The following is a 24736-nucleotide window of genomic DNA, read 5'->3' as shown; positions in this document are numbered from 1 at the left end:
TTTCATAATTTAGTTTTGTGTAAATATCAGTTTATGCAATTATTTTTTAATGCTCCTGAATGAACTTTGTGTTTGTTATGTATTAGCTAGCATCCAAAAGATCATTCGTTGCTTTGTGAAATCAATTCTGTTTAAAATCAATGATTATTTGCTCCTTGCTTTGTCTTGTTCGTATTGGTTTTACCATTAAATTGTGTGAAAGATTTTTGCATCTACCCATTTCGCTTAGCGTTGGCTTCATACTTTGCTTTGAAGTGTCAGAAAAGGGATATAGCATTTAGTTGCTCAGATTTACCTGTAATTCAGTTATGTTTGGAATTGATATTTTTCAAATGCAGAAATTCCGAGTTAAAAAATTTCTTTCCATTTGATTATATTTATGCTTTTATTTGTTTTTACTTTGTGATTTTAGATCTTCATTTCTTTGTTATGAGTTATTTTTCTTGCGTGCTTGCTGATTATCGAGTGGTATGGCAACGGAAAGCCACTATCATGGAAAACCAGTTAAGTCAATAGTGGGTTCTGCTTACTTTTTCAGTCGATTAATGTGAAAAATATAGGTAACTGTACAAATTCTGTTTAGCCATTTAACCAAAGCGGTCTGTGATTAACTGTAGAGAGAGGAGAAGAGACTTAAATGGATATAGTTTTGCTGTCATTTGGTTTTTTTTTCTAATAACAGGTATGCTTTTTTATGAATGAAGTTAACGCTAATCTACAAAAAATAAGTTTTTAAAATGAAATTTGTGCTCTATTTTCCTATGGTTCAAGGAATATAGCATTTTTTGATATTCATGTTATCCTCCATGATATAATGCGTAATATAAGGAGTTGGTTGAAGCGAAAGCAACTGTGTCATAAAATGTCTCTCATTGTTTTGTTTTTGTTGCAATTATTTATCAATTCTATTCTACCGTTTTATGTGTCTGCACTTCTTTCAAGATGTGTCTAACAACCTCTACTAACGATGTTCGTTTGAGGTATAATAAATTATTTTAAAATATATAGATTTTTGTTGAAGACTTTTCTCGATTTTGTTTCCTTCATATCAAATTTTTACATTTTGTTTTAGCTCGGAATCCAATTCACGAACAAAAGTTTTCAGTTACTTTAATTTGATGTCAAATGTAAGCGTATTTGAGCAGCTGGTGTGTGATAGATTGGTTTGTACTTTTATTAGTGGCCTGAAAACTGCTTTTGAACGACTTCAAGTTCAAGAAGTTGTTTAAATCGATTTTGAGTAAAGAGTGCAATTTATTATTTAATCGGTTTTCAATTAGTTTTGATTTGTGTCAATAAAAATTTGTAGAATCCTGTGTTAAGTGACGATTCATTCATCTAAGGCATCATATCATGTCTGTCAGGATAAAAAAGTTAACCAAGCAGGTCACAAAGGAGAAAAGTTGTATTTTCTCTGTCAAATTGTTCAAATGCTACTAGCATCAGACAGATAAGTTTTCTTGATTGTTCGTTAGCTAATGTTTTTGCAGCTAATTGAGCAGTTGATTTTGTTTTGTTCTTGTATGTATTGTTTGTTTGTGGTTTGAGCTTGTTTGGATTGAATTGCCAATTGATCTACTTACTAATCTTTCATTTAAGAACCAGTCGTTTTTTGCATGGTTTATTGAGTTCACTGAGAAGTGAAATTTTACATTCAAAAACTGACGTTTTTGTCCATAACTTTTTCAACTTAGGCGTTGAAAAAACATACCAAGAATTTTAGCCATATAGAAATATATTCAAAGGGCATATGGTATAGAATCCGTAAAATTTTGACAAAGTTAAAACTTTTTCTGGTAACAATTTCAGCGAACTTCAATTTTTGTTTTGTGTTCGGCATAATAATTTATGCTAACACAACTGTACACCATTACGAATTTTGATAGATTGCAATTTTAATTTCTTTGTTTCATTTTGTATTTTATCTGTTTCGTCTACACGAAGTTGAGTAGAGGGGCTCAGTAAAAGCTCAGTTGAATTTTGACGAGCAGTTAGCTAAGCTAGTCAACATTCTTTGTACAATGGTTTGATCTTCAATTTTAATTTTTCTTTATCTGCTCTGGGTTAATTTGTAAGTTATCTGGGTGTATTTTAAAATGTATATTTGAGCTGCTAGAAATGAACGGGTAATTAATTGGGCATAAAGAGCGAACATAATTAAACGCGTTAATTAACCCAACTAATAGTAAGCATTAAACATTAATGTGCGCTTAGACTCACCATGTTATATAATTTGAGCCTTTACTTTTCTAATTAATAGACGAGGCCACTTTTAGGCCTGGATAATCCAGAACTGCTTTCAAGCTGGAACAATAACTAAATATACGCAGGTGCTCTAAGACTGCTCATCGTGCCTGCTCTTAGATTTTCATTTGCTCAGGGTAACTACTGAGAGCAAATAAGAAGAATCAAGAAAAAAGCAATAAATTATCTCACAGAAATCTCAAGATTATGCCGTTTTTAAGAGCAAAAGTGGGAGAAAACCGGCGCCTACACGATCAGGCTCCAAGGCTCTCGCTTTTTAATATTTTTAGAGTTAGAACAGTTACAATTTCTTGAGATAAGCAAAGATAATTCTCTGGAATTCTCGGCCAATGGGAAAACTGGAAAACCATCTTCACTAAGAATGTGAACGTATTTTTGCCCCCTATCGGCCCAGAGCTTCGCTTTCAAAATTGAGGAAAGAAGGGGGATTGTTCATTTGATCTCATTGTAGCCACAAGCAATAGCTTTTCTTTCTTGTTGCATATTCTAATAAATTTTAGTAACAATCTTGCAACTGCTTCTTCAATAAAATGCTTTTCTAAATCAAATATTTTTTAACAAACGTATTTTGTTCTTTGGAATTTAATCTCCTTAACAACCGACAACTGAAACAACTAACGATGTGCGGGACTAAACTATGCAACCAAAATTACACAGCTCATCTCCATTCTACTGGTAATTAGTAGCTGCAAAAATCTGTACTACGACTTTTGTTAATTTAATCTTTCAGCCCGCATTAACCTTAAACTGAGACTTATAGCACAAAGAGGTCCTAGGAATACATATTTGCCTTCGGTTATTATACCGTTTGGCAAGTTAGAACGGCATACAAAGAGATCCCGCATTGTGTGATTTGTAGTAGCACATGCTAATTTTGATAAATGTGCGTTGCTAAAAATAATGTTATTTTTATAGCTGCGAAGCTGTAAGCTGAGCGTAGCTATATTGCGGTGCTCTTGGTTTTTTTTTGTTTCGTCGTCTGACGCTCTTTTTTCGTGTTACATTTGTTCACACAGCAAAGCTGAAAAAGTCAAATTTTCTGAATGACTTCTTCCTCTCACTAACGGCATTTGCGCGCGTGACGTCATTTCTCACTCGCTTTAGCAAAAGTTTTTAGGTTATTTGCGTGATTAGGTTTTGATCATACGTGACTTACCTCAATCAATAAAATGACTTTTGCACTTTAAAACTTATGTTTAATTTGAATTTGTTTAAGGTCAAAGGAACTCATATGTGCAGTAAAGGTCCCTAATAAGAGGCTTCTGTGGAATGAATTTTAACAATCGTTATTAATTTATCGCTGAATGTTTTTTACCTAGTTTTTTGAGCGGCGTCGATTTTTTTTTCAATTTAGATCTGTATCTGTTTCTATCTCTATTATATCGCACGCAGGTCTATTCTTTCGCAGCTATTCCGGCAATCTGCCGGCTATGTTTTTCAATTCAAACCTTGTACGTGTTTGAAATTTTCTCTTTTTTGGTAGCGACGTCTTTCTCGATTAATAAAAACAAGAGCTAAGTTTATCTTGATTAGAACGTTGAATATACATTGTCATTTAATCAGGACTGCATCGGAATACCACTCTAGAAACGACTGGCTAAAAACCTTACTATGATTGCAGGATGCAACCCTGGCAAACAGACATCAAATCATTCAATTTAATCAAAAATTGAAAAATGGAAGAGTTACAATTAAGTTCATGGCAGCAAGGCAAGCTTTTCATTTTTCCTTTGGATTTAGGTCATGTTATATTTAGGTGGACCTAGTGAGACTGAAAACTTTGGGCATAAGTTACTCGTCTTGGCAGATATTGGGCGCATCGCTTTGAATTCATTTTACCTGTTTGCGGATTAGAACTGATAAAAACTCTTTTCACCAATTACGAATCAGAAGAAAACGAAGAAAACGTCGAGAGCTGCTTCAATAGATTTTTGGATGCTTTCAAATTGCTTTCGGATGGTACAGTTTTTGTACAAAAATAACCATTTTCAACACAAAAAACATATCGACATCTTGCAGGAGCCTTCTTGTTCGGTAGCTTATTGGTTTGAGACATAATACAATGTTTCGATTTATAATAACCTCCCTTTCTTACTTCCCTCTCTAATATTCAATACAGGCTCTATAGTTTATGAACTACATCGCCTAATTTCTCAATATCGTACTGAGAAGTGGAGAATTCCAATTGGTTTTTGCCAAATAAATTGTGAAATACGTCCAGTAAATTCTATTTATATATTTCAAGTGTCAAATTTATCAGTGATTAGTGAAATACTTTATCCACAAATTGAAGTGCTTGTCTTGTAATTGAATGACGAAATGTCAAACATTGATATTGATGCTCACGCCTTCCTTAACAATTTCAAAATAACTTCAAGAGTTGAAATCATATTTGACGTAATGCGTTTTGATGAACTCTAGTTGAGGCCTATTTGCCGTAGCCGCTATTATGTTGAAATGCTATTTCATGACAGTTAATTAATTAATTATCTTGAGCATCTAAACGTTTGTCTTCTATAGTATATCAGAATAGCAAACTATAGTTCATCACAAATGTAAGGAAAGATTTTTGTTCGGAATTGAGGAGGAAGAAACTATATACTCAAATGGTTTTTTGTTGTCAATTTTGGCCGATCGATATATTCACCGTAGAGAGTTGTGAGTGGTATCATTAGAAAGCACGTACATCCTAGAATATGGAGTTTAAAAGATTTTTTTTCGAATTTCGTTTTTTACAGGGAGTTATCGAGGCTTAAAGTTTTGTCAATATCGACAGTTTTTATTCACGTTTTCTGTAATTTTCTATTATAATTAAAAATATGTCAAACATTTTTAATGATAGAGTTTTTTTGTTTTCATTAAAGATAGAAAAGCGTATTTGAATGGTTTGATTGGAGTTTTTGTGGCGAAACTTTTTGACAAAATTTTCGAAGTTCGAAATTTTTTTATCAAAAATGGCACAAAATTTGCTTTTTCTGGTCCGCTTTGTGTACGTTTGACAGAAGTAGAGACCTAGTAACCGCTGAGACAATCACTTTAAACTCCAATTTAGAGCTAGTTGACTTCAGGTGCCGTATAAAAGTCTTCTAGATTTGACATTTTGCCGTTTTTTTGCAAATTTAACTCAATAATCATACAAACTGCATCATCGTTTTTTTTTAAAAAAAATTTGAAATATTTTACTTAACAAGTGATCTAATTCACAAACATTTGGAGTAATTGGGTGTTTTCTTGGGCGCGCGGCAAAGTCAGGGATGGGTTTGATCTCTTCATGGATTCTTTCAATCGGAGTTTTTGTTTTTGGTTTTTTATTGGTTTTTTTTTGGTTTTTTTATTGGTTTTTAATGTTAATTACTGGTTTTAATATTGCTTTTTTAATGTTAATTACTGACAAAATTCTCAATTCACAGCTCAATTAGTGACAGCTCACAATTACGTGAACATGAGGTCAAAAGTAGATATAATTGCTTTTCAGAGAAAACCTTATTGTTTTTATGGCTTTGAAGAAGAGTTTTAGTAAACATTGGCTGAATTCTTGTTTCGTCTTCATTTGTTATTTTTTCGCTTTTTGATTTTTAAGTTCTAACTGATCAATGATCCAATTGGATTCTTCAAGAGGTTTAAGTGAACCTTTATAATGCATTCAGTTGTTGTCTAATGTCTCTTACGGCATTGAAAATAATTGTTTCAAGAAAATTTCAGTGATTTTTTGAACTTATCATTTTTTTTCTCGTTTCTGAAAACTTTTAGCTAATTCTCAGAAGAAACGGGTCAAACTTGCGTTCATATAAGACACAAACGATTTGTGTGGTGGTTTTTCTTAGTTAACAGCTTCTTGCTTTTGGTACTACGAGTTTTTCAACATAATTTTGATTTTTTGCATAATTGCCCTTTTTTGCTATCATTTTTGTATCTGTGGTCAATTGTCACGTTACTCAATAATCCAATCGAAAAAACGCTTAAGATGCGCAGTTCAATGCCTGTACCGCTTTTTTAACTTACGATTTTAAGGGCTGTGATACCGTTCTCTTGCAGAATTTGGCAGTTTTCTATTTTTGTCCTGTATTTGTTGATATTTTTTGTTGTTTTATGCTGTGTATTGAGTAATAAAAGCTCTAAATGGCCTACTATAGATATACAATTGAACTCAATAAATGACAATGGAATGTATTTAATGGTTTTATTGACTTTTGAATTAATGTTCTTCAAAAAAAAAGTATAAAAAGTAAAAGCTCGTCAAGTTTTCCCTTTTTTCTGTTTTTTTTTGTCTTTTTTACAGAAGAATTTTGTGAACTTTTGATAATTTTCAGTGTTTGCGGTTCTTTTTTGCCTAAATTGAGATAGTTCTTCTACGAAAAATTTTAAGATTTTCAATGGCGAGGCAAGGTAAGGCAAGGTACGTTTTCTCGCGGTTAATATCTTATGAAAAAATTAATTGCCTCAACACTGTGGTTTCGTAAGGTTGTTTGCAAAATTTTTTATGCCTGTATATATTGTTGTTTTATAGTCTCATGACATAGGATGATAGTAACTGGCGCAATTAATTTTTTAAGACGTCGCAAGATAAACTGTCTATTCTTTTAGTTGAAAGATTGTTTTTTTATGAATTTTGAAAATTCTTGTTTTTAAAAGACAATGGATTTTTGAGCTTCGCCAAACTTGTTTTTGTTAATTTGTGACTAGTTTTTTATGGACAAGTCAAATCCGTTATCTCGTGAACTACTATTTGCTTTTCATTTCATAACTGTTTTGTTTTCCTCAAATGGTCTTTGTTCTTGGTACTACGAGTTTTCATAAAATATTCGTGATTCTTGCTTGTTTGCCCATTTTTTTCAGATTTCTGTGTTCTTTTCACAGTATCACAGTTGAGGGCGGTTCTGTTGCCATTTGTGAATGCAAATTTTAATGTTCTTAGTGGGCAGCCTAATGTTTAATTTGCCTGGACACCGTTTTCGTGCAAATTTTGATTTATTTTTTTTTGTTTTTGCCTTGATTTGTCATTCTTTTTGTACTCGTCTGACATATCCTGTATAATGAAAGGTCTCAATCACTTTCTATGGAGGTATGATTGAATCTTTCAGTGATTTCAGTTGATACATAGGGTTTTTAATCAGTTTGACATTTGTTTTTTCAAAAAAGGCGACGTTTTTCAAACTTTGCCCTTATGCTTTTTTGTCGCTTTTTTATCAAGTGCAGGTTATCTTATGAAGTGCAGGTTTACTATTCTTCAGAATAGGTTTTATCTGAGGCCATTTTGATTTGGTAATTAATTGTTTTAAGAAATGAACAACGAGTTTTGGTTGTAATTAATATTTGTAATTAATCGATTTTTATCGTCATCTTTTCTGGTAGTCACATTAATGACAGGTCTCATCGACCCTCTGAGGTATATTGTTTTATTCATTTAGTTGTTGGTTGAACGATAAAGTTTTTTTTTCTCTTCTTCGTTTGGTAGACAATTAAGTGAAAAACGTAGATGAGCGGATCCAAATTTGTGTGCAAACTTACTTTACCGAGCCTCCTTATCATCTATGATGTCAAACGAAACAGTTTTGTAGTAAAGCTTGCCATTGGTTAGTATAAGGGATTACTAAAAGAGGATTTCAATTAACATGCTTAAATCATTATCAGTGCAAAGAAGTGCATTTGTTTGTTCACGCTTGGATATCACAGCAAAAATTTCGTTCACGATGTAGATCGTTTGAAAACATGGTAGCTTTCGTAAGAAGAATAGATTTTTTCAATTTCTGCAGAATGAACGCAATTGAAACTTTTACGCACTAATAATGGTACTTAATAATTGTTATGCAGCTTCGCACCTCTTAAAAAGCGGTACAAACCATAATCAATACAAAAAAAAACAAAATTTAAGTCTTGATTCCGGCCCTGTTTATGCTTAACCAATCAGATCGATAAAAAAGATCGAATCAGATCGATATTTCCTGAATAAAAAAATTATTAAGGAAATAGAAACGTTGGCTTAGGTTAAAAGAAAACGAGGTCCTGACCCCGACGTGATTCGAACACGCAACCTTCTGATCTGGAGTCAGACGCGCTACCGTTGCGCCACGGAGTCTTGACTAAATTAAGACCTGTATGTGTCATTATCCCTCTCTAACATTCAGACTTTGCTGTTTCGCCTCCCATTTTGCGACTAGTTCCCATTTTTTTATGGTTCTTCAATGCCATATTTTGAGAAGCATTTTTTCATCAACGCTAATGCGATATTTGTCAGGAAATTTTCGAGGGATTTACAGAATTTTATAGGAGTCTGCTGTTTGTCGTTTAGGTCTGGGCAAGTGAGCCAGGCCATGTTGACCCAGCAGATGAAGTGGATCAACTGCAGCTGGAGCAAAAATTGCAGGCACTGGCTAATGGACAGAGTGACGACGGAGAACCAGTGCCAACAGAGGGACACTGGAACAAGCGACTGACCAGCTTCCAGAAACTTATCTTCATGAAGATGCTGATGGAAGAAAAGGTCAGTTTGTATAAATTGTAAACCTCTCTTTTTGTGATCACTTGTTCTTTTCCCATTGTAGTACCTTGAATATAATTTTTTTGATTATTTTAATAATGCGCTATTGGTTCCAACCAAGCGTGGCGTCTTCAACCCAATTGGTTCTAACCTTTTGGGTCTATGAGCGATAAGACCCAACCATCTGTTCCATTGTTGTATTCACTGTTGGCTAATATTTATATGTTTCTTTTTGTCTGATTCTTAATCCTTTTGGGTTTTGCTCAATTTTTATAATGGGGTCATGCAGGGATAATTTACATGTCTAAAAATTCTGTTGTGTTCAGGTGGTGTTTGCTGTGACTGACTTTGTGGTGCAACACATGGGCAAGAGGTTCATTGAGAACCCACCTGTGAACATAGACATGTTGTATGAAGACATGACCAACAGGACTCCCCTCGTCTTCATCCTCAGTACTGGGAGTGACCCCATGGCTTCCTTCCTGCGGTTAGTCACGAAAGGGATTCATTGTTTTATTTAGTTTTTGAGAGAATTATTCAGTTGCTATGATATCAATTATGGGCTATCTTAAGCTTTCCTTTACAAGATGATGTGCTAGATGATGAATCGTGCACGGAATTTGCTCCTAATTACTGTATTTACTGCAAATAATCCCATTCTTGCACACTCTTATAATATTTGTGTAGGTCACGGTACTCTGCTTGAAGTCAATGAGATATTCTGACGTTTATCGAGAAGCGCTTAGCCGTTCCAGATGTTAAGCTAGAATTTCGAAGGGACGTCTGCAGTCACTTAATCTTGCTTAAAACACGCAACGTGCACGTTTTAAAATGACAAAAGTCAATGAAAGTCAGATTGTGGCTGTGCATATAGTAACTTCTGGCATTTTAACGTCTGTCACTGCAGACTTTTGGCCTTAAACACGGAATTTGCCGGTTTGAAAATGCAGAAATTAATGACACTTTAGATTTTGACGGTGTGAGTACAATTTTTTTGCACTAAGCACTTCCCGACTTTTTCAAACCTCCACGTTCGTATTTTCGGAACAGCTAATGGAGCTTATCGATGGACATTTATTGAAATTTGATTAACTGAGCTTGTTTTGTTTCTTACTTTAGATTCGCGAAAGAACGTGGCTACAATGATAGAATACACGCCATCTCATTGGGTCAAGGACAAGGTCCAATAGCCGAGAAGCTCATGTACAATGCCATGGAGTCGGGTGACTGGGTATTTCTACAGGTGAGCTGTCAATTTTTGAAAGTTTATTCTAACTTTTAAATTCTATCATCAAACTCAACGGTTCAATGTAATCATCCATTATTTTTCAAAGATATTAGTCTTCAAAAAATGAGAATCTATTCCAGTCAGGCGTTTTTGCCAATTTTGGGCTTTTTATCTATCTCATCTTTAAGAGGAAACAGATGTTATTTCAGAGCTTCCAGAATCTAGTTTTTTAAAAGATTTTTTTTCAGTATAAGATAATAAAATAATGAAATATTTCATTTCTAAAAATATTTTTCCAGATTTGTTTTTTAGGAGTTTTTTTAGAATTATCACTTCTAGCAAGCAAAAGTTGCAGGTGAAAAGGATCATTTCGTCGATTATTTTAATTGCTCTCGAACAAAGTTTGGAGCATTTATATTAATGTGTTAATCTTTTTTATGCAAAATTTTTGCGTGACCGTTTTGACCTTTCGAGTGACTTTTACTCTCTTGTCTTTTTCGTTTTGAGTGATCTAATATTCTCTCTCTCTCTCAATCAAAAGTGTCAGAAGTTGAACGCAATTGGAGGCAGTTTACTACTAAAAGTCAAATGAAAACTTCACCAAAAATGAAGCCGACTGCAATAGATTGGAGCTCTATTGTTCCAACGTTAGTCCGTTACGTTTGTATTTGTTCTCAATCGCGTTGTGTTGAGAGTATTCAGACAGTGATTTTTCTGTTGTTTAAGTGATTAATAGCCGCTGCTCGGAAGGCCTAAATTTAAGGTTAAAAGATCATTTTTTGTAGTTTTTGCGCCCAAAATTGCTCATTTTTTAACGTTTTTTTTGTAATTCCTTGAGTTTTTTAGTTGGGTATAGGAATAACGCATTTCTGCGTTCACTAAACTTTTTTTCAAGCCTAAAGTTTTTCATGTCTATCTTTTGTACGAAATGTTTTGGTAATACAAAATTAAACACCTGAAATGATTGTGATTTCTGCAACTTTTTCAAGTTTTGAATTTTTTTCCCGTCTTTTGATTTTTTAAGGGGTCAATGAAAACTTTTTTATAGCTTAATGATGGGTTATTGAATATATTTTGAAGGCCTTGATAGGTCTTGACAATATTCATATCAGAAAGTTCAGCTGCTTTATATGATAGCTTGCCAATTTTTAAATTCTTGTAAAATTTGTTTTAATTTTTTAAATTTTATCGATCTTCAGTGGTCAAGTAATTTATAACATTATATTGGGTTACTCTATAGGCTGTAGATGCAACTAATTGAATATGAAGATAATGATATTACCAATTTAATCAACTTTTTGATGACATTTATAAGTTTTTTTTTAAATCTTTGTCATTTTGCTGGTTTTATCCGATAGGGGCCAACGATACTTTTGAGTGCTTGAAAATTGATACATTAGTAATTTCCAGAGACAACGATTAGTTTTTTGCAGCTATTAGTATCACTAATTTTAGCCACTTTTAAAAAATGTCAAGTTTTTTGAAATTATTGCGGGTTTTTGAGGTAATTAATCTTTAGAGCCCAGTGAAACATTTTTTGGCGTGATGAGTCACTGGTTAGACTCGTGAGACATTAAGATGAATTTGAAGATAATTAGATCAAGGATTTAAGCAACTTTGAAAACAAATTGCAGGTTTCCTTCAGTTTTATGATCTATTGAGGTGAATGGAACCTTTCTAGGGTTTGCAGACGCGTTACCTGATAGTTTGAGGTATAAGCGAAATCGTTTTGAACTCATAAATTATTATACTGACTTTGAAACAATTTTTGAATTTTTTCAAGGGTTTTGAATTTCTTTCGCTGGCGAGTTTTTAAAGCCTCAGAGGACAACGAAACATTTTACGGAATGAAATCAAGTTACTGGATGGTTTAGAGGCCAGAAAATTTTCAAAACATGTGCTCGAGTTAATGGATATATTAAATTGATACAATTGTTTTTCACAATTTTAGCTTCAACAATTTTAGCATTATCAATATTTTTAGTTGTATCTACATTTGTGCGACTCTGTTTGGCTGGCATTGATGAATTGTTCTGCCGGTTATGTATGGTAGTTTTTTACTTATTTGGTCAGTTTTCTGGATTGTAATGTGGAACATTTCCGAGTATATTTTTCCACTTCGTCGAACAAAAATTTGTTTCTCTCCCGGCAAGTTTTGTTTTTCGCTCATTCTGCTCAAAGTGTTTTTACACAGCAGTTGCTCAGTAAATCAATCTAAAGTGAACATAATCTATCGAAAAACAACATCAAATTAGAAACTGGATAAACCCATAAAGCCCAATTTTAGATGCCTGCTACTTTAAGTTTGTTCTTATAAGTCTTAGTTACCACCTCTAATGCTTATATTGATACTAGCCCATTTATCCTCTCATTAATAAACATAATTATGTCTAAATACAAACTGTGATCAAATTAAATCGCACTCAAAAATGTTTTCTGACATCAATGAGTTTGGTCAATTTTTTTCTGTTGTTTCCATCCCATTTGGGGTTATGGGAATCATTCGGCGCTATTTTCCGACAATCTGCCGGGTATGTTTAATTGTGAATTTTTTGAGCAAATGACATGACGTACAAATTTAACAAATCTTTTGCCTTTTTGTAATGTTTTGTAAATATTTGGGTCAGTTTCTGTAATTTTTTTTAAAGTATTTCTGAGACATTTTTAGTTTTACTTTATTTACGATGTTATCATGCCGTCCAATTTCTCATAAGTTATCTGACATTTTACCTAGTGTGTGTTGTTATCGGATTCGAGTATATTTTGTCTCATGCTTTAAGTGTTTCGAAGTGTAAGCTGCTTGTTTTTGAATTGCCCCTGCATTTTTGAACTGTTTTAGAATTCTTTTAATGTTTTTTATCGTTTGGCAGTTATACCGAGTTTTTGCCTGCATTTTTGAAATCATCGTTCTTGCCACTCTTCCCATGGAGTTTCTCACAAGTTAATTAAGTTTTTACAGAATATAACAGAAAACTTTAATATTACGAAAACAATATTTTTCTTCAGAGCGAAAACTAATATTTCATTTCGCTTATTCTATTTTTTGCAGCCGAATTTTGGACACAAAAGGAAAAAACCGGCTATTGAAGGTGTTCTAAGGAAATTTTATTTATTTTATGTCGTTCAAAGATTCAATTTCTATTGTTTTAAAGAGAGCTGTTTTTACAGAAAACGTGACATTCTTAGAAATGGCTGTGAGATATTTTGAAACATTGTCAACGACGCACAATCAAGCACAAATGCAATGGTTTAAAAAATTCGAAACTTTGTAGCCTTGTCTTATTCCAATTAGATGCACAGATTTGTTTACCCTAAGTGCCTTGTTTTCTGAATGCGACGATCAATCCGAGTCATTGTTCATTTGAAAAACTGGTTTAGAATGCTTTAATTTTTTTGCTCATTTTATGTTACCGACTTTTGCTCTGTTTGATATAGAACTGCCACTTGGCCAAGAGTTGGATGTTGAGTTTGGAGACTATCGTCAAGACATACGCAGAACCCTCCACCCAGATCCACCAGGACTACCGTCTCTTCCTCAGTTCCATGCCTGCTCCCTTCTTCCCTGTGACTGTGCTTCAGAACTCTGTCAAGGTCACCAATGAACCTCCGAAGGGACTCAGGAGTAACATCAGGAAGGCGTTTGCTGATATGGACCAAGATTACTTCAATGACCACAGTAAGACTGATTGAACCACTGTCGTTAAAAATAACTTTAAAATTAGTATCACTTATTGTTGTACTTTTTGTGCTCGGTTTTCAATTTCATGGTCAAATTTGAAGAGAAATTGTTAATTTTATTTGAGTACTTTTCGATATTAACAGACAATTTTTACCTTTTTAAATGAGGTTGAATATGTTTTTCCATCTTGGTTAATATTTTTTCCCCAATACAAGTCAGTTTGACAGGAATTTAAGACAATTTTATCTGTTTTTCACGTGCAATTCAAAATTAGCTATTTTTGTCTTTTTTGTGATAAACTAAGACAAACGAAATTTTTTCTTCGAAGATAGAATCAAAAAGAACATAGTATGTCGACGAGTCTTAATATTTAGCTCTTAAGCTCTTTTTAAGTGCCTTGAATCATCACAGACCTTCTATATGCTGTCTTGAAACACTCAAATATCCTTATTTGTCGTGTTTTAATTTCCATCAGAATTTGCTGACACTTGAGAAATCAAAATTTTGCCAAATTTAAAACTCCGAAAGTGATCCACGGTGACTTCGGAACACTGCAAATATTGCAAACACCACCAAATTTAGCAACAAGAGAGACAATTGCCAGTTCTTATCATTTTTTTTATCATTGTTCTTAATAAAACTATCATTGTAAAATGTGTGCTATTTTTGCAGTCCTTGGGATGAGCTGGCGGAAGATAGTGTTCGGCATCTGTTTCTTCCACGCAGTCATCCAGGAAAGAAAGAAGTTCGGACCTCTAGGCTGGAATATTAGGGTAAGTGGTGTAGTGATGGTGACACTTTATACTTTACCACATACTATAATCATTTACCGGGTTGAGATACCCTACTCTGTTTTCGGATATTTCAGCCAATATGTCAAAATATCACAAGTTAGACGACTTAGATATAAGGAAATTAGTTGGAAATAGTGTGATTACAGGTTGTCCTCGCATGCTTAATTTGATCAATTTTTAATTCTTTTAATTGTACCGTACAAAAAAAGTCATGACAAGATTCAACTATATGGAAACTCTAATCGACAGGTTTACTTGGAATATCCATGAATATTGCAAATATACTCATAATATAAAAGACCTTAAAACCGAAATGAAAAATACAAATTTTTGTTAAATTTTCACGCACACTGATTTTTCATTGAGCAAAAAAATTTTACTTGCTACGAGGCATTGATAAGATGTAGTATTTTAAAATGGCAGGAAAATAAACCAAAATTTAAGAAACATTTTTTTGTTTATGTAGTACGAATTCAATGATCCTGACCGAGAGTGTGCTCTGCAAAATCTCAAGTTGTTCTGCTCGGATGCTATTCCGTGGGACACTCTTGTGTACATCACTGGAGAGGTCAGTCACAATCTTAGATTGTTATACGCTAAACAAGGTGGGAGGGGTCCCAGAAGGCTTGTAGATAACGGTTAATAATTTCGTCTATCAATATTTGTTGATCAATCTTGTTTGAACCCCGGCGCAGTTTATAGCTCAGAGCTCAAATGTTGTGCTGCTTTTTAGTTTTTTGCTATGTATAATAAAACAGGTGTGTGCTTGTAAACGAAGGTGAAAGCTACCTGACCACTGGGGGGGGGGGTGGAGAGAAAGAACCTGAAATAGACCTCAGATTATTTATAAATTTCACTTCTAATTGTTAATTCTTAGAATTTGTGTTGATCGTTTCAGATCACATACGGTGGCCGTGTGACTGACAACTGGGACCAGAGATGTCTCCGAACAATCCTCAAGTCATTCTTCGCCGAGAACACTTTAGAAGAAGGCTACAAGTACTCCAAGTCAGGAGTATACTACTGTCCCAAGAAAGACACAATCGCAGAGTTCCGAGAGTACATTGAGGACTTGCCCATTATTGACAATCCGGAGATTTTTGGAATGCATGAGAATGCTAATCTCATGTTCCAGGTACCAATTTTGGAATTGGCGAGATTTGAGTTAACATTGCACTCGATGCCATCTTTTTGAACTGGTCCCCTCCCCCTACATATACAGATTTTTAGACTGTGTGAATAAATTTATGTATGAATTTCTCACCTGTAAACAGCTGTGTATCTTAATAACACGCTAAGACGTTCCTGTTTGTTTTTTGTTCCGAACCCACTTGTGGGGGGAGGAACCATATACCCAAATGGGTTTTTTTTTGTTCAGACAATTTTCGCCGATCGATATATTCATCGTAGAGAAATGTGAGGAGTATCATTAAAAAGGTCGTCCAGTATAGAATTCGAAATTAAAAAGAGTTTTTTGAATTTCGTTTTCTTCGAGGATTTATCGAGGTTTAAAGTTTCATGTGAACACGGGACATTTGGTTCACTTTTGTTCACTTTTGGCGTAATTTTTGTTCGAATTAACATTTTTATCATAAAAAATTCAATTTAAAATTAAATTTTACGCTACGAAATGCATCAATTTGGTGTTCCTAATAGACGAAAGCCTATAAAAAAGAATAGTTCTGGTCTCACAGGGAGATTTACTATCAAAAAGGTTCGAATTCTATTTTTGAGCTGTTTATTTTAAGAATTTTTTGTTTTTTAAGTCAATAAGAGAATAGTCACCTTTCATATCGAGGTTCTACTAATGAGAAACCTCGCTTACATTCCTTACATTCCAATGATGGCCAATCAACAGAAGAATAGCTTTCAAAGAATCGCTCATATATTTTTTTGGCTTCGACACAGTGTAATTTTAAATGAAATTTTGATTCTTTTTTTTGAACTTTCATAGAATTTTTGAATTCTTGTACCATAGAGACGTTGAATTAAAGTGCAATAGTGTTCCTAATGAGCATTAAGTGATTCTATCTAATGCTTTGCGTGGACAGCTAATGGTTGTTAAGACATTAAAAAATTAATGTTTAGAATTTTTTTTGAACGTTAGCCGATCTTAAACTTCAGTCTCAGTAATGACAGGACCCCCGTATTTGGTATTGCAACCAGAATAATGTGGCTAGTTGTTTTATATTCAGTTATTTGCTTAATGACTTCAATGCAACGAGTTTCGATATATATATATTTTTAATTTTTGGTTAATTTTCTTCGTAATTTTGTTTCCTTTTGGAATCTTGTCGCATAATCCTAATATTAATAGTTCCCATTGGCTCAGAAAAGACTTCAAAATAATTCGAGACAAAGTTTTCAGAAAAAATGTTTTTGGAAAAATTGGATTCGACACTTTCTTCCCACAATTTTCTAAAGAGTTTTTTGTTTTTGTCTGTGTTTGTTATTGTTTTCATAGTCAAAAGACTTATTCTAATGCCTGAGTGCTGACTGATCAACGATAAACAGCTTTTTTAAATCATCTAGGCATAATGTAGCGTATTTATTGACTTCCATTGAAAGCTATTGAATTTAATGTCGTTGATACTACGGGTTTTCTCAAAGATTTCGTGGTTTTAAAATATTTGTTCATTTTTTTTATTTATTGAAGTCTTGTAATTAAAGAAAGATAAATTCTATTGTTGTTAAAAACTAATTGAAGATAGAATTGTTTGTACGGAAAAATCCAATTTTTAATGGCTTCGACATTGTTGTCTCATTTTTTAGAATTCGCTGTTATTGCTGTTTTTTTTATTCTTTATGTATTAATTTGTATTGTTTTTTGTATAATTTTTGTTGTTCTTTTCGTCAACTTGTAATTAATTCTCATCATTTAGAGGTCCCATCCAACTCTTTGTAGTACAAAAATTAAACTTCCCACCATTGATTTCATGTCGTAACTGATTAATTGTTTTGTTCTGGAAAACAAAACAAAACTGATGTTTTGTTGGAAAAAATGCGTTTTCTTAAATGTTTTGTGAGCGGTCAAAATTTTTTTTTATTTCCTTTACCACGTTCGCGTAATAACAGAGCCCAATTGTTTTTAAATTAAGTCCAAGTGAGCGAATCGTTCAGTATAACTTGAGCTCAATTAGAATAGATAACCTTTGAAATAAAAAAAAAACATTTTATTTAGATAAGAGCTAATGCTTTTAATGGCCTCAATGATTTGTGTTTTCGCAGATTGTTTGTAATTTCTTGAGCTTTTCTGTATTTTTAATACGTTTTTATGGCTTAGTCTAACCAAAGGCAGGTCTTATCAGTTTTTTTAATGACTTTGTCGTATTTTTATTGAGAATTATTTTGGTATGAGCTATTGATTTTTAAGACGTTTTAAATTATTTGGTTTAAAAAATGTTGATCGATTTTTGAATATCGGCTCGTTATTTTTTTTTTACTTGTTACCTTGTCTTTTTATGGAAAAATCACATCTGCTGTATACTTAAGGTAAAAAAATGTGCAGTTAAGGTTTTATCTGATTGCATTTTGACGTTGTTTACTAGGTGCTTTTACATTTAGATATTGAGTTTTTGCCGTTAATTTTTCTAGTTTAGCTTATTTTGTTTTTTTTCTCGTAGTCTTTCTATTGGCAGATCTTGTGAGCGCTGTAATAAGGCATGGCATTGTGTAAATCAATAAGTAGTTTGGAAGTGAAACGATTTTTTAAAACTCAAACATCTATTTTTGGTTATCTTTTCATTTGGTTGACAATTAAGTCAAAAACGTAGATCAGCTCGGGTCGGAACTTCATTTGCAAAGGCACATTAACGAGCCTCCTTGTTGTTACAATGATCAAACAGCTTATCAGAGAGAACCAGAATGTGAAGGAAGCGTTTAAGTCTTGTTATAATTCTGTTATGGTACCTGTTGTACTAATTGTACCTGTTGAGAGGCCACTAACAATTTTTCTTTTTATAGCCGCGAAGCTGTAAGCTGAGCGTAGCTATATTGCGGTGCTCTTGGTTTTTTTTTGTTTCGTCGTCTGACGCTTTATTTTCGTTTTACATTTGTTCTAGAACATTCTGTCTCGTCACTGCTTAAATGGCTTTTTCGCGCTTGATTTCACGCTTTCTGCGTGACCTAAATTGCGGTTATTCAGAAACAGAATCTGTTCCTAAAACAAAGTTGATTGTAAGAAAATAGATTGTATGGTCCGACAGCCGAGTGGTTAAGGCGACTGGATGTTAATCCGGAGATCGCCGGTTCGAGACGCGACAGGGAATATTTTTTTTGCACCCAAAAACAACCTCCTTTGAAATAAACTTGTAAGTTTTATAGGCGGCGGCGATAACTATTATCAACTCACTTCTGTATCTTTTTCCATCTGTATTTTACGGCACGCAAGTCTATTTCGCAGCTATTCCGGCAATCTGCCGGCTATGTTTTCTCCAGATTACTGAAACGAATGCCCTCGTGTCTACAATTCTCAACGTCCAACCTCGTATGTCCGGTGGTGGCGGTGGAAAGAGCAATGATGAAATCGTGTACGAGTTAGCCGATAACATCCTTGGAAAACTCACTAGTGTGTTAGACCTCGAGCAAGCTCGGGCTGACATGTTTGAGGTATGCTGTGTTCTGATTGGTCATAAATTTGAGAAATTTGATTGGTTATTTTAACTGACAGTGTGTAATTTTAGTTAATAACGGTTTTGTTTGCGTTTAAGATTGATTTAGACCTGTACACATTCAGAGTATGCTAAAAATAGGCAGACCATTTAAATGGAAGTTTGGAAAACTGTCCCTGAACTGGAAAAAACTTAAGAAAAATCTTTTGCCAGGTTGAAGATTTCCACTGTAATATGAGAGAAAATTTAATGCCAAAAAGCTTTTTAACTGCAAAAACTTTGCTTACTTCTACAAATTTTGCAAATTTGTACGTACTATTCTAAAATAGTTTTTCACTCCACTTCGGACAATTTTCTAAAATAGTTTTTCACCGCACTTCGGACAAGCTGTGAATGTTGGTGAATACTGAAACCTGTTGGTGTTGTTTTGAGTTAAAATAAGAACCCGCCATGAAGTTCATGAGTTTTCACTTACATGCAAATGATCTGCCTATCTTATTCCATGTCTGAAACATTGTCCTCTATGATTCGTTTCCTTAAATGGAAAGTTTAAATTGTTGCCTTTTTGTAGCTAATTTAGTTCTTTCTGCTTTTGATCCATATGTTTAACTCACACGTGAATGAATTAACTAAATTCTTTATTTGTTCATGCAGAAAAAGATTAAGGTACTAACAATCACCTGGTCATTATTGTTATCAATGTTCATTGGGATTATTAGTTAACCTACTGAGCGGATATCATCAATAGTTACTCCAATTTCATCTGATTTTCTGACTTTTGAAACTGAAAACTATATATCAACATATACTTATAAAACAGTAATTTTTTTTTGATGATGTCTGTTCTGTATAATTTATATCAATATAGATGTAGTCGTATCATTGTCTTAACCATGATTTGAAGTTCGAGGTGTTGAGGCCGACACCACCGAAAGTCAGCTAAGCAATTTAATGCCATCTTTGCGATTATAGACGCATGCTTAGCGGGCATAATCTGTACCCTCAATTACTGGAGTCTAGCTTTATTTGAAATACGGCCCACTAGCGATTTGTTCTAAGAGTTGCTGAGAATCAAAAATGTGATCAGAACTCCCAAGAATGTTTCGACAAAGAAGTCGAGTTCTTAGTTCTTTTCATTTCAATGGCTTTCGAATCCTTTGCTGAACTTGTGAAAAGAATATGAAAGACGTTAAAATGAATAGTTATGCTCACTGATTTGATGATGGATTCGCCTACAATATACTCCTTACGATGAAATCACAATTGTCTACAGCAGCTCAAATATGCGAAAACTATTTGATAAATTGACTGCTGAATTTTATCTAGATACCTGAGAAATTGGGCGTAAATCTAAGATCAATTTCGAAGACACGATCCGGCATAAAAACGCCCCCTCATTTCCGTCAGATTGCATGATGGTGGTGGCCTTATGGACGTGTTTCAAAGGGGACAAACAGAGACAGAAAAGACAAAATTGATATTGACCATTATAGTGTTTTAACTATGATTGCAACTTTAGCCAGTGCATTCATAATTGCGATCAGTTTTTCATCATGTAGGATTATTAGAAGTTTTTAGTGAGACAAAGAACTCCTTAATTAGAAAATCTTGGTTCACAAACGATCATTATTATCAGTTCAACCCATGCAATCACCCATGCAATCACACTCGTTTCCTTCTTGGAAAAATTGTTTGTTTGAGGTAATGTTTGAGAAAAATGTTCAGTGAGACTATTTCGTCAACCCCCACCCCACGCGGTAGTATATGACCCTTTACGATTGATATTTCTACATCATTAATTGTAATCGCACAGTCCAACTGCTATCACGCTATGTAAACTAAAATTGCAGTGCAAAAAATCAAACGTTTGCTTGGGTTGTCGAATGGGAACAAAAAATTGTTCACGGGAGAAAGAGGAAACAGTTTCAAAATTTTGAGTCCGCTGATCAACAAGCAGGTGAAATGATATTTGTTGTGAAATGTGAGCATTTTTCAGCCGGATGCGAAAGGAAGGATTAACTCGTTGACCACTGTGTTACAACAGGAAGTCGTCCGATTCAACAAACTCCTCAAAGTCATTCAGGTTAATCTCTACTTTTAATTGCGATCTAGTGTGATCAATTAAAGCATTTCACATCTCAGTCACAATATGAGCATCAAAAAGTACGCAAAAGAACAATTTTAAATAGTGATTTGTTGAAAAAACTGTTTCGAACCCTCAATGGCTATAAATGCTATATATGACGAAAACCCAAAAATAATTGAGACTGTATTCGACAGAAATCATAACCCCTATCATATAACTGCAATGTATAACGCTAAATCCCAAAGATGTTGAACAGAGAATTCATCGGAAACTACCAAATATTAAAAAATAGATGCTTAAGCGCTAAATCTTCAAATTAAGCATCATTGCAGATTAATCAGAACAATTTCAGTTTTCAGTTCAATTTTTAGACAAATTTTTAGTTCTAGAACAACCATCTAGAACTCATCAAAACAATCGTTTACTCAATTTCAATGCAACTCAACAACTGATTTAGACTACATTGAAAGAACTGCAAAAGGCAATCAAGGGATTGGTTGTGATGAGTGAACAGCTGGAGTTGATCTACAAGGCATTCATGAACAAACAAGTGCCCAAGCAGTGGGAGAATGCAGCCTACCCCTCTCTGAAGCCCTTAGCCAGTTGGGTCAAGGATCTTGTTCTCAGAATTGACTTCATTAAGGTACAATTCAGAGATTTGTCAATGCAATGCCAGCCAGAAAGATTATTATTAATTAATACCAGCCAGAAAGATATGTCCAGATTTTTATAATGTATTATTTTTTTTAAGTTCTGCGACGTTCGACTTGTTGAAGACTTACTGATCATATCTGTAAAATTGTAAAGACAGATATAAAAATAGTGAAATATCGATGTGTTTTTTTACTCATCTTTACACTTCACTTTCCCATTGCAATAAACTATCAGAAAAATTTGAAAGCAATTAGTTGAAAAACTTCATTGAAAGCTACTCATGTGATAGATAAGATCTCCGAATGTATGATTTAAAGTATGTTCAATTCTCTGTCATTTGTTTTGAACATACGTAATCCATGCGTTTTTTTGGACCTATAATTTTTTCAATCTTCCGAATTAAATTTAGTTGATTGGTTAAGGCACCTTTTTGACTTCGAAACATCTGATATGGGTTTAGAGTAATTCCAAAACTACCTCATTTTGTAGAATTGGCTGGTGTATGGGATGCCTCGATCCTTCTGGCTCTCTGGTTTCTTCTTCCCTCAGGGATTCCTAACTGGGGTCCTGCAGAACTTTGCCAGGAAGTACGACTACCCAATTGACGTCCTTGGATTCCATTTCCACATCATGCAACACTACAGAGACCAGGAGGACTGGTCAGTGGCAATGTCTACGATCAAGTTTGGAGAGGAGTTGGAAATGGACCAGAAGATTCCTGCTCCTGATGATGGAGTGTTTGTACATGGTGAGGATTTATTATCATGTTATACCCAGATTGGCATTGACGTCATCTACCCGATGGCAAATAAAAAAAATGACTGCAAAGAAAAGTTTTTTCATATGTTTAAAGTATGTCTACAAAATGTTAATAACAATTGCCAAATCTTTGTTTTTCTGCAAAAAAAACTTTTTATCTCACGTTTGGAACCAAGAAAGTAAGGCATTTGATTAGATGTTGGTGCGCTAATAAAACTCTATTTTCAGTTAATATTCGTATGGTATTTTTTGTTCTCCATTGAAAAGGTTGGAAAAAATTAAGACAACAATCAAAATATTGAGCGTCTCATAAAGTTGAAATAAAAGAGCGTTTTAAAAAACACTGTCTTCATTGCTCATTTGCATGTTTTGACGTTCTTCGAACGTTCGATTATTTCAACTTTATGGGACGCAGACTATACAAGCTCTCAATTAACGTTGATCAAGTTGAAAAGTGGTGAGTGTGATTCAGGTCTGTTCCTGGACGCAGCCAGTTGGAATGACGGTGAGAACCAGCTGGCAGATGCAGTGCCTGGAGAGATGAACCCAATCATGCCCATGATCCACATGGAACCCAAAATGAACTTCACAGCCCCTCTAGAGGACTACATTTGCCCACTGTACAAAACTGCCGCCAGGGCTGGAGTTCTCTCTACCACAGGTTTGTAAACAGTATTTAATTAATCTCTAAAGAATTTGGTAGCAATTATATCAGTCCTGTGGCCTTTTTTTATGTGATTGGTTTTTCGTCTGACCCATTTGACTTTTCGTCCTCAAAAACGGGATAAACAGGTAACGCTCGGAGGGCATTTAGATCTCTTAGAGCTTTACGCTTATACAGTTTCTTAAGAATGCAATTCAACAAAAACTGTTTTTTGAAGAGACAATTTCATGATGTGCGGCTGTTAATTTTGAAAGTTGGACAAAGTTTGAGAGGAATTCATTTGAGAGTTATGTTGCAATTCGTTTGAGAGCTATACGTTAGTCGTTTATATTTGTGAAATATACATTTGGTGGGGATAACAGAGTTTAACCCCCACTCTACCGTAAACATTTTTTGCTCATAAGCCGAAGCGAGCAAACGAACTGCTGACGTTTTGAACTGATAATTAGTTTGTACAACCTAATGAAAACTGTTTGCACAGCCCTATTGTTATACATAAATGTTACGAGTTTAATAGATTAATTATAGTGTACCCTAAGGAACCCTGTAACGTAGTTATCATTTTACTAGCATCTGAATCGAAGTGTCTGTTTTTTGTTGACTTCTGAATTAAAGTTACGATAACCTTCACCCAACTGAAGACTAGAACAACATTCAACTTAGAACGTTTCTCGACGTCTGAAAGACATCTGAGCTCTCGAAGACTGAGAGCTTTCATCATAAGCAAATCAGTTTAATGCAAAGACAGTTTTTTAACCTGTAAGCTTTGAGGTCAACTTTGTTTTGTGTTTGAAGGTCATTCTACCAATTTCGTGGTGGCCCTTCACTTGCCCACCTCTCAAAGTCAGGACTACTGGGTGAGCATGGGCACTGCGTTACTCACACAACCCGAGAAATAAACACACTTCAACTGACTTTACAGAGAATTACTTCAGTCGGCCGAAATGGATTAAAATCTCAGATAGCCGAATCAACAAAAAGAACTTGAACAAACTTTTCCCCTACTGGTACATACATTTCACCAACGTAAACGCACTGACGAATTGATATCTACTAAAAAGAAAACAAAGCACGTATGGTACTAAATTACCAGATATTAGAAAATATAAAGAAATCAAACTGTTAGTTTCTTTTTTGAAAAATGTAAATGACTTTTTGTTTATATGGTAAAATGTAAATATGTACAGAGTTAACCATAAAATTGTATATTTAATAACTCATTGAATTTAATTCACATCTTTAGCTCGTTCGCTTCTTGATTATGAACTGACATTCAAGGATCTTGGAACGCATAGTTAAGTGAACATTGTATCAATTTTGAATGACTGTGTAAACGTTATAATTTGCAGCTACCCAGGAGCTACCATTTCCCTCTTTCGTACAATCCAAAAACTGGATTGCGTTGGCACTCGATTTCTCATAAATTTGAAAAATTGACTGTTATCGGGGCGCTGCCATACGATTCCAAGAGCAGTAATGTTCGCCTGTAAGTTGGTGATGATTTCTCAGGTTGAAATCC

The 24736-nt window shown here is 34.2% G+C and overlaps 1 protein-coding gene and 1 non-coding gene across 8 annotated transcripts in view; one reads left to right on the top strand and one right to left on the bottom strand.

The window, feature by feature from the left end:
- Window positions 1-24466, top strand: part of LOC142351793 (dynein axonemal heavy chain 6-like) — a 199474-nt gene extending 175008 nt beyond the window's left edge. For all 7 annotated transcript variants that reach the window (XM_075403973.1, XM_075403970.1, XM_075403972.1 and 4 more), the window contains 13 exons: window positions 8555-8746; window positions 9070-9230; window positions 9863-9986; window positions 13407-13647; window positions 14323-14423; window positions 14911-15012; window positions 15343-15579; window positions 18882-19052; window positions 21051-21137; window positions 21598-21783; window positions 22284-22542; window positions 23026-23214; window positions 24013-24466. In XM_075403973.1, the coding sequence (XP_075260088.1) occupies window positions 8555-8746; window positions 9070-9230; window positions 9863-9986; window positions 13407-13647; window positions 14323-14423; window positions 14911-15012; window positions 15343-15579; window positions 18882-19052; window positions 21051-21137; window positions 21598-21783; window positions 22284-22542; window positions 23026-23214; window positions 24013-24116 (2154 nt within the window). In that variant the 3' untranslated portion in view covers window positions 24117-24466. The remainder of the gene's footprint in view (window positions 1-8554; window positions 8747-9069; window positions 9231-9862; window positions 9987-13406; window positions 13648-14322; window positions 14424-14910; window positions 15013-15342; window positions 15580-18881; window positions 19053-21050; window positions 21138-21597; window positions 21784-22283; window positions 22543-23025; window positions 23215-24012) is intronic.
- Trnaw-cca (transfer RNA tryptophan (anticodon CCA)) lies at window positions 8270-8341 on the bottom strand. Its single transcript has one exon. It is a non-coding gene; the product is annotated as a tRNA-Trp (tRNA).
- Window positions 24467-24736: the final 270 nt, after the last annotated feature.

Source organism: Convolutriloba macropyga, chromosome 13, assembly GCF_964194025.1.
Source record: "Convolutriloba macropyga chromosome 13, txConMacr16.3, whole genome shotgun sequence".
NCBI classification, from domain to species: domain Eukaryota; kingdom Metazoa; phylum Xenacoelomorpha; order Acoela; family Convolutidae; genus Convolutriloba; species Convolutriloba macropyga.
The sequence above is the reverse complement of the archived record's forward strand: the minus strand, read 5'-3'. Positions and strand labels throughout refer to the sequence as shown.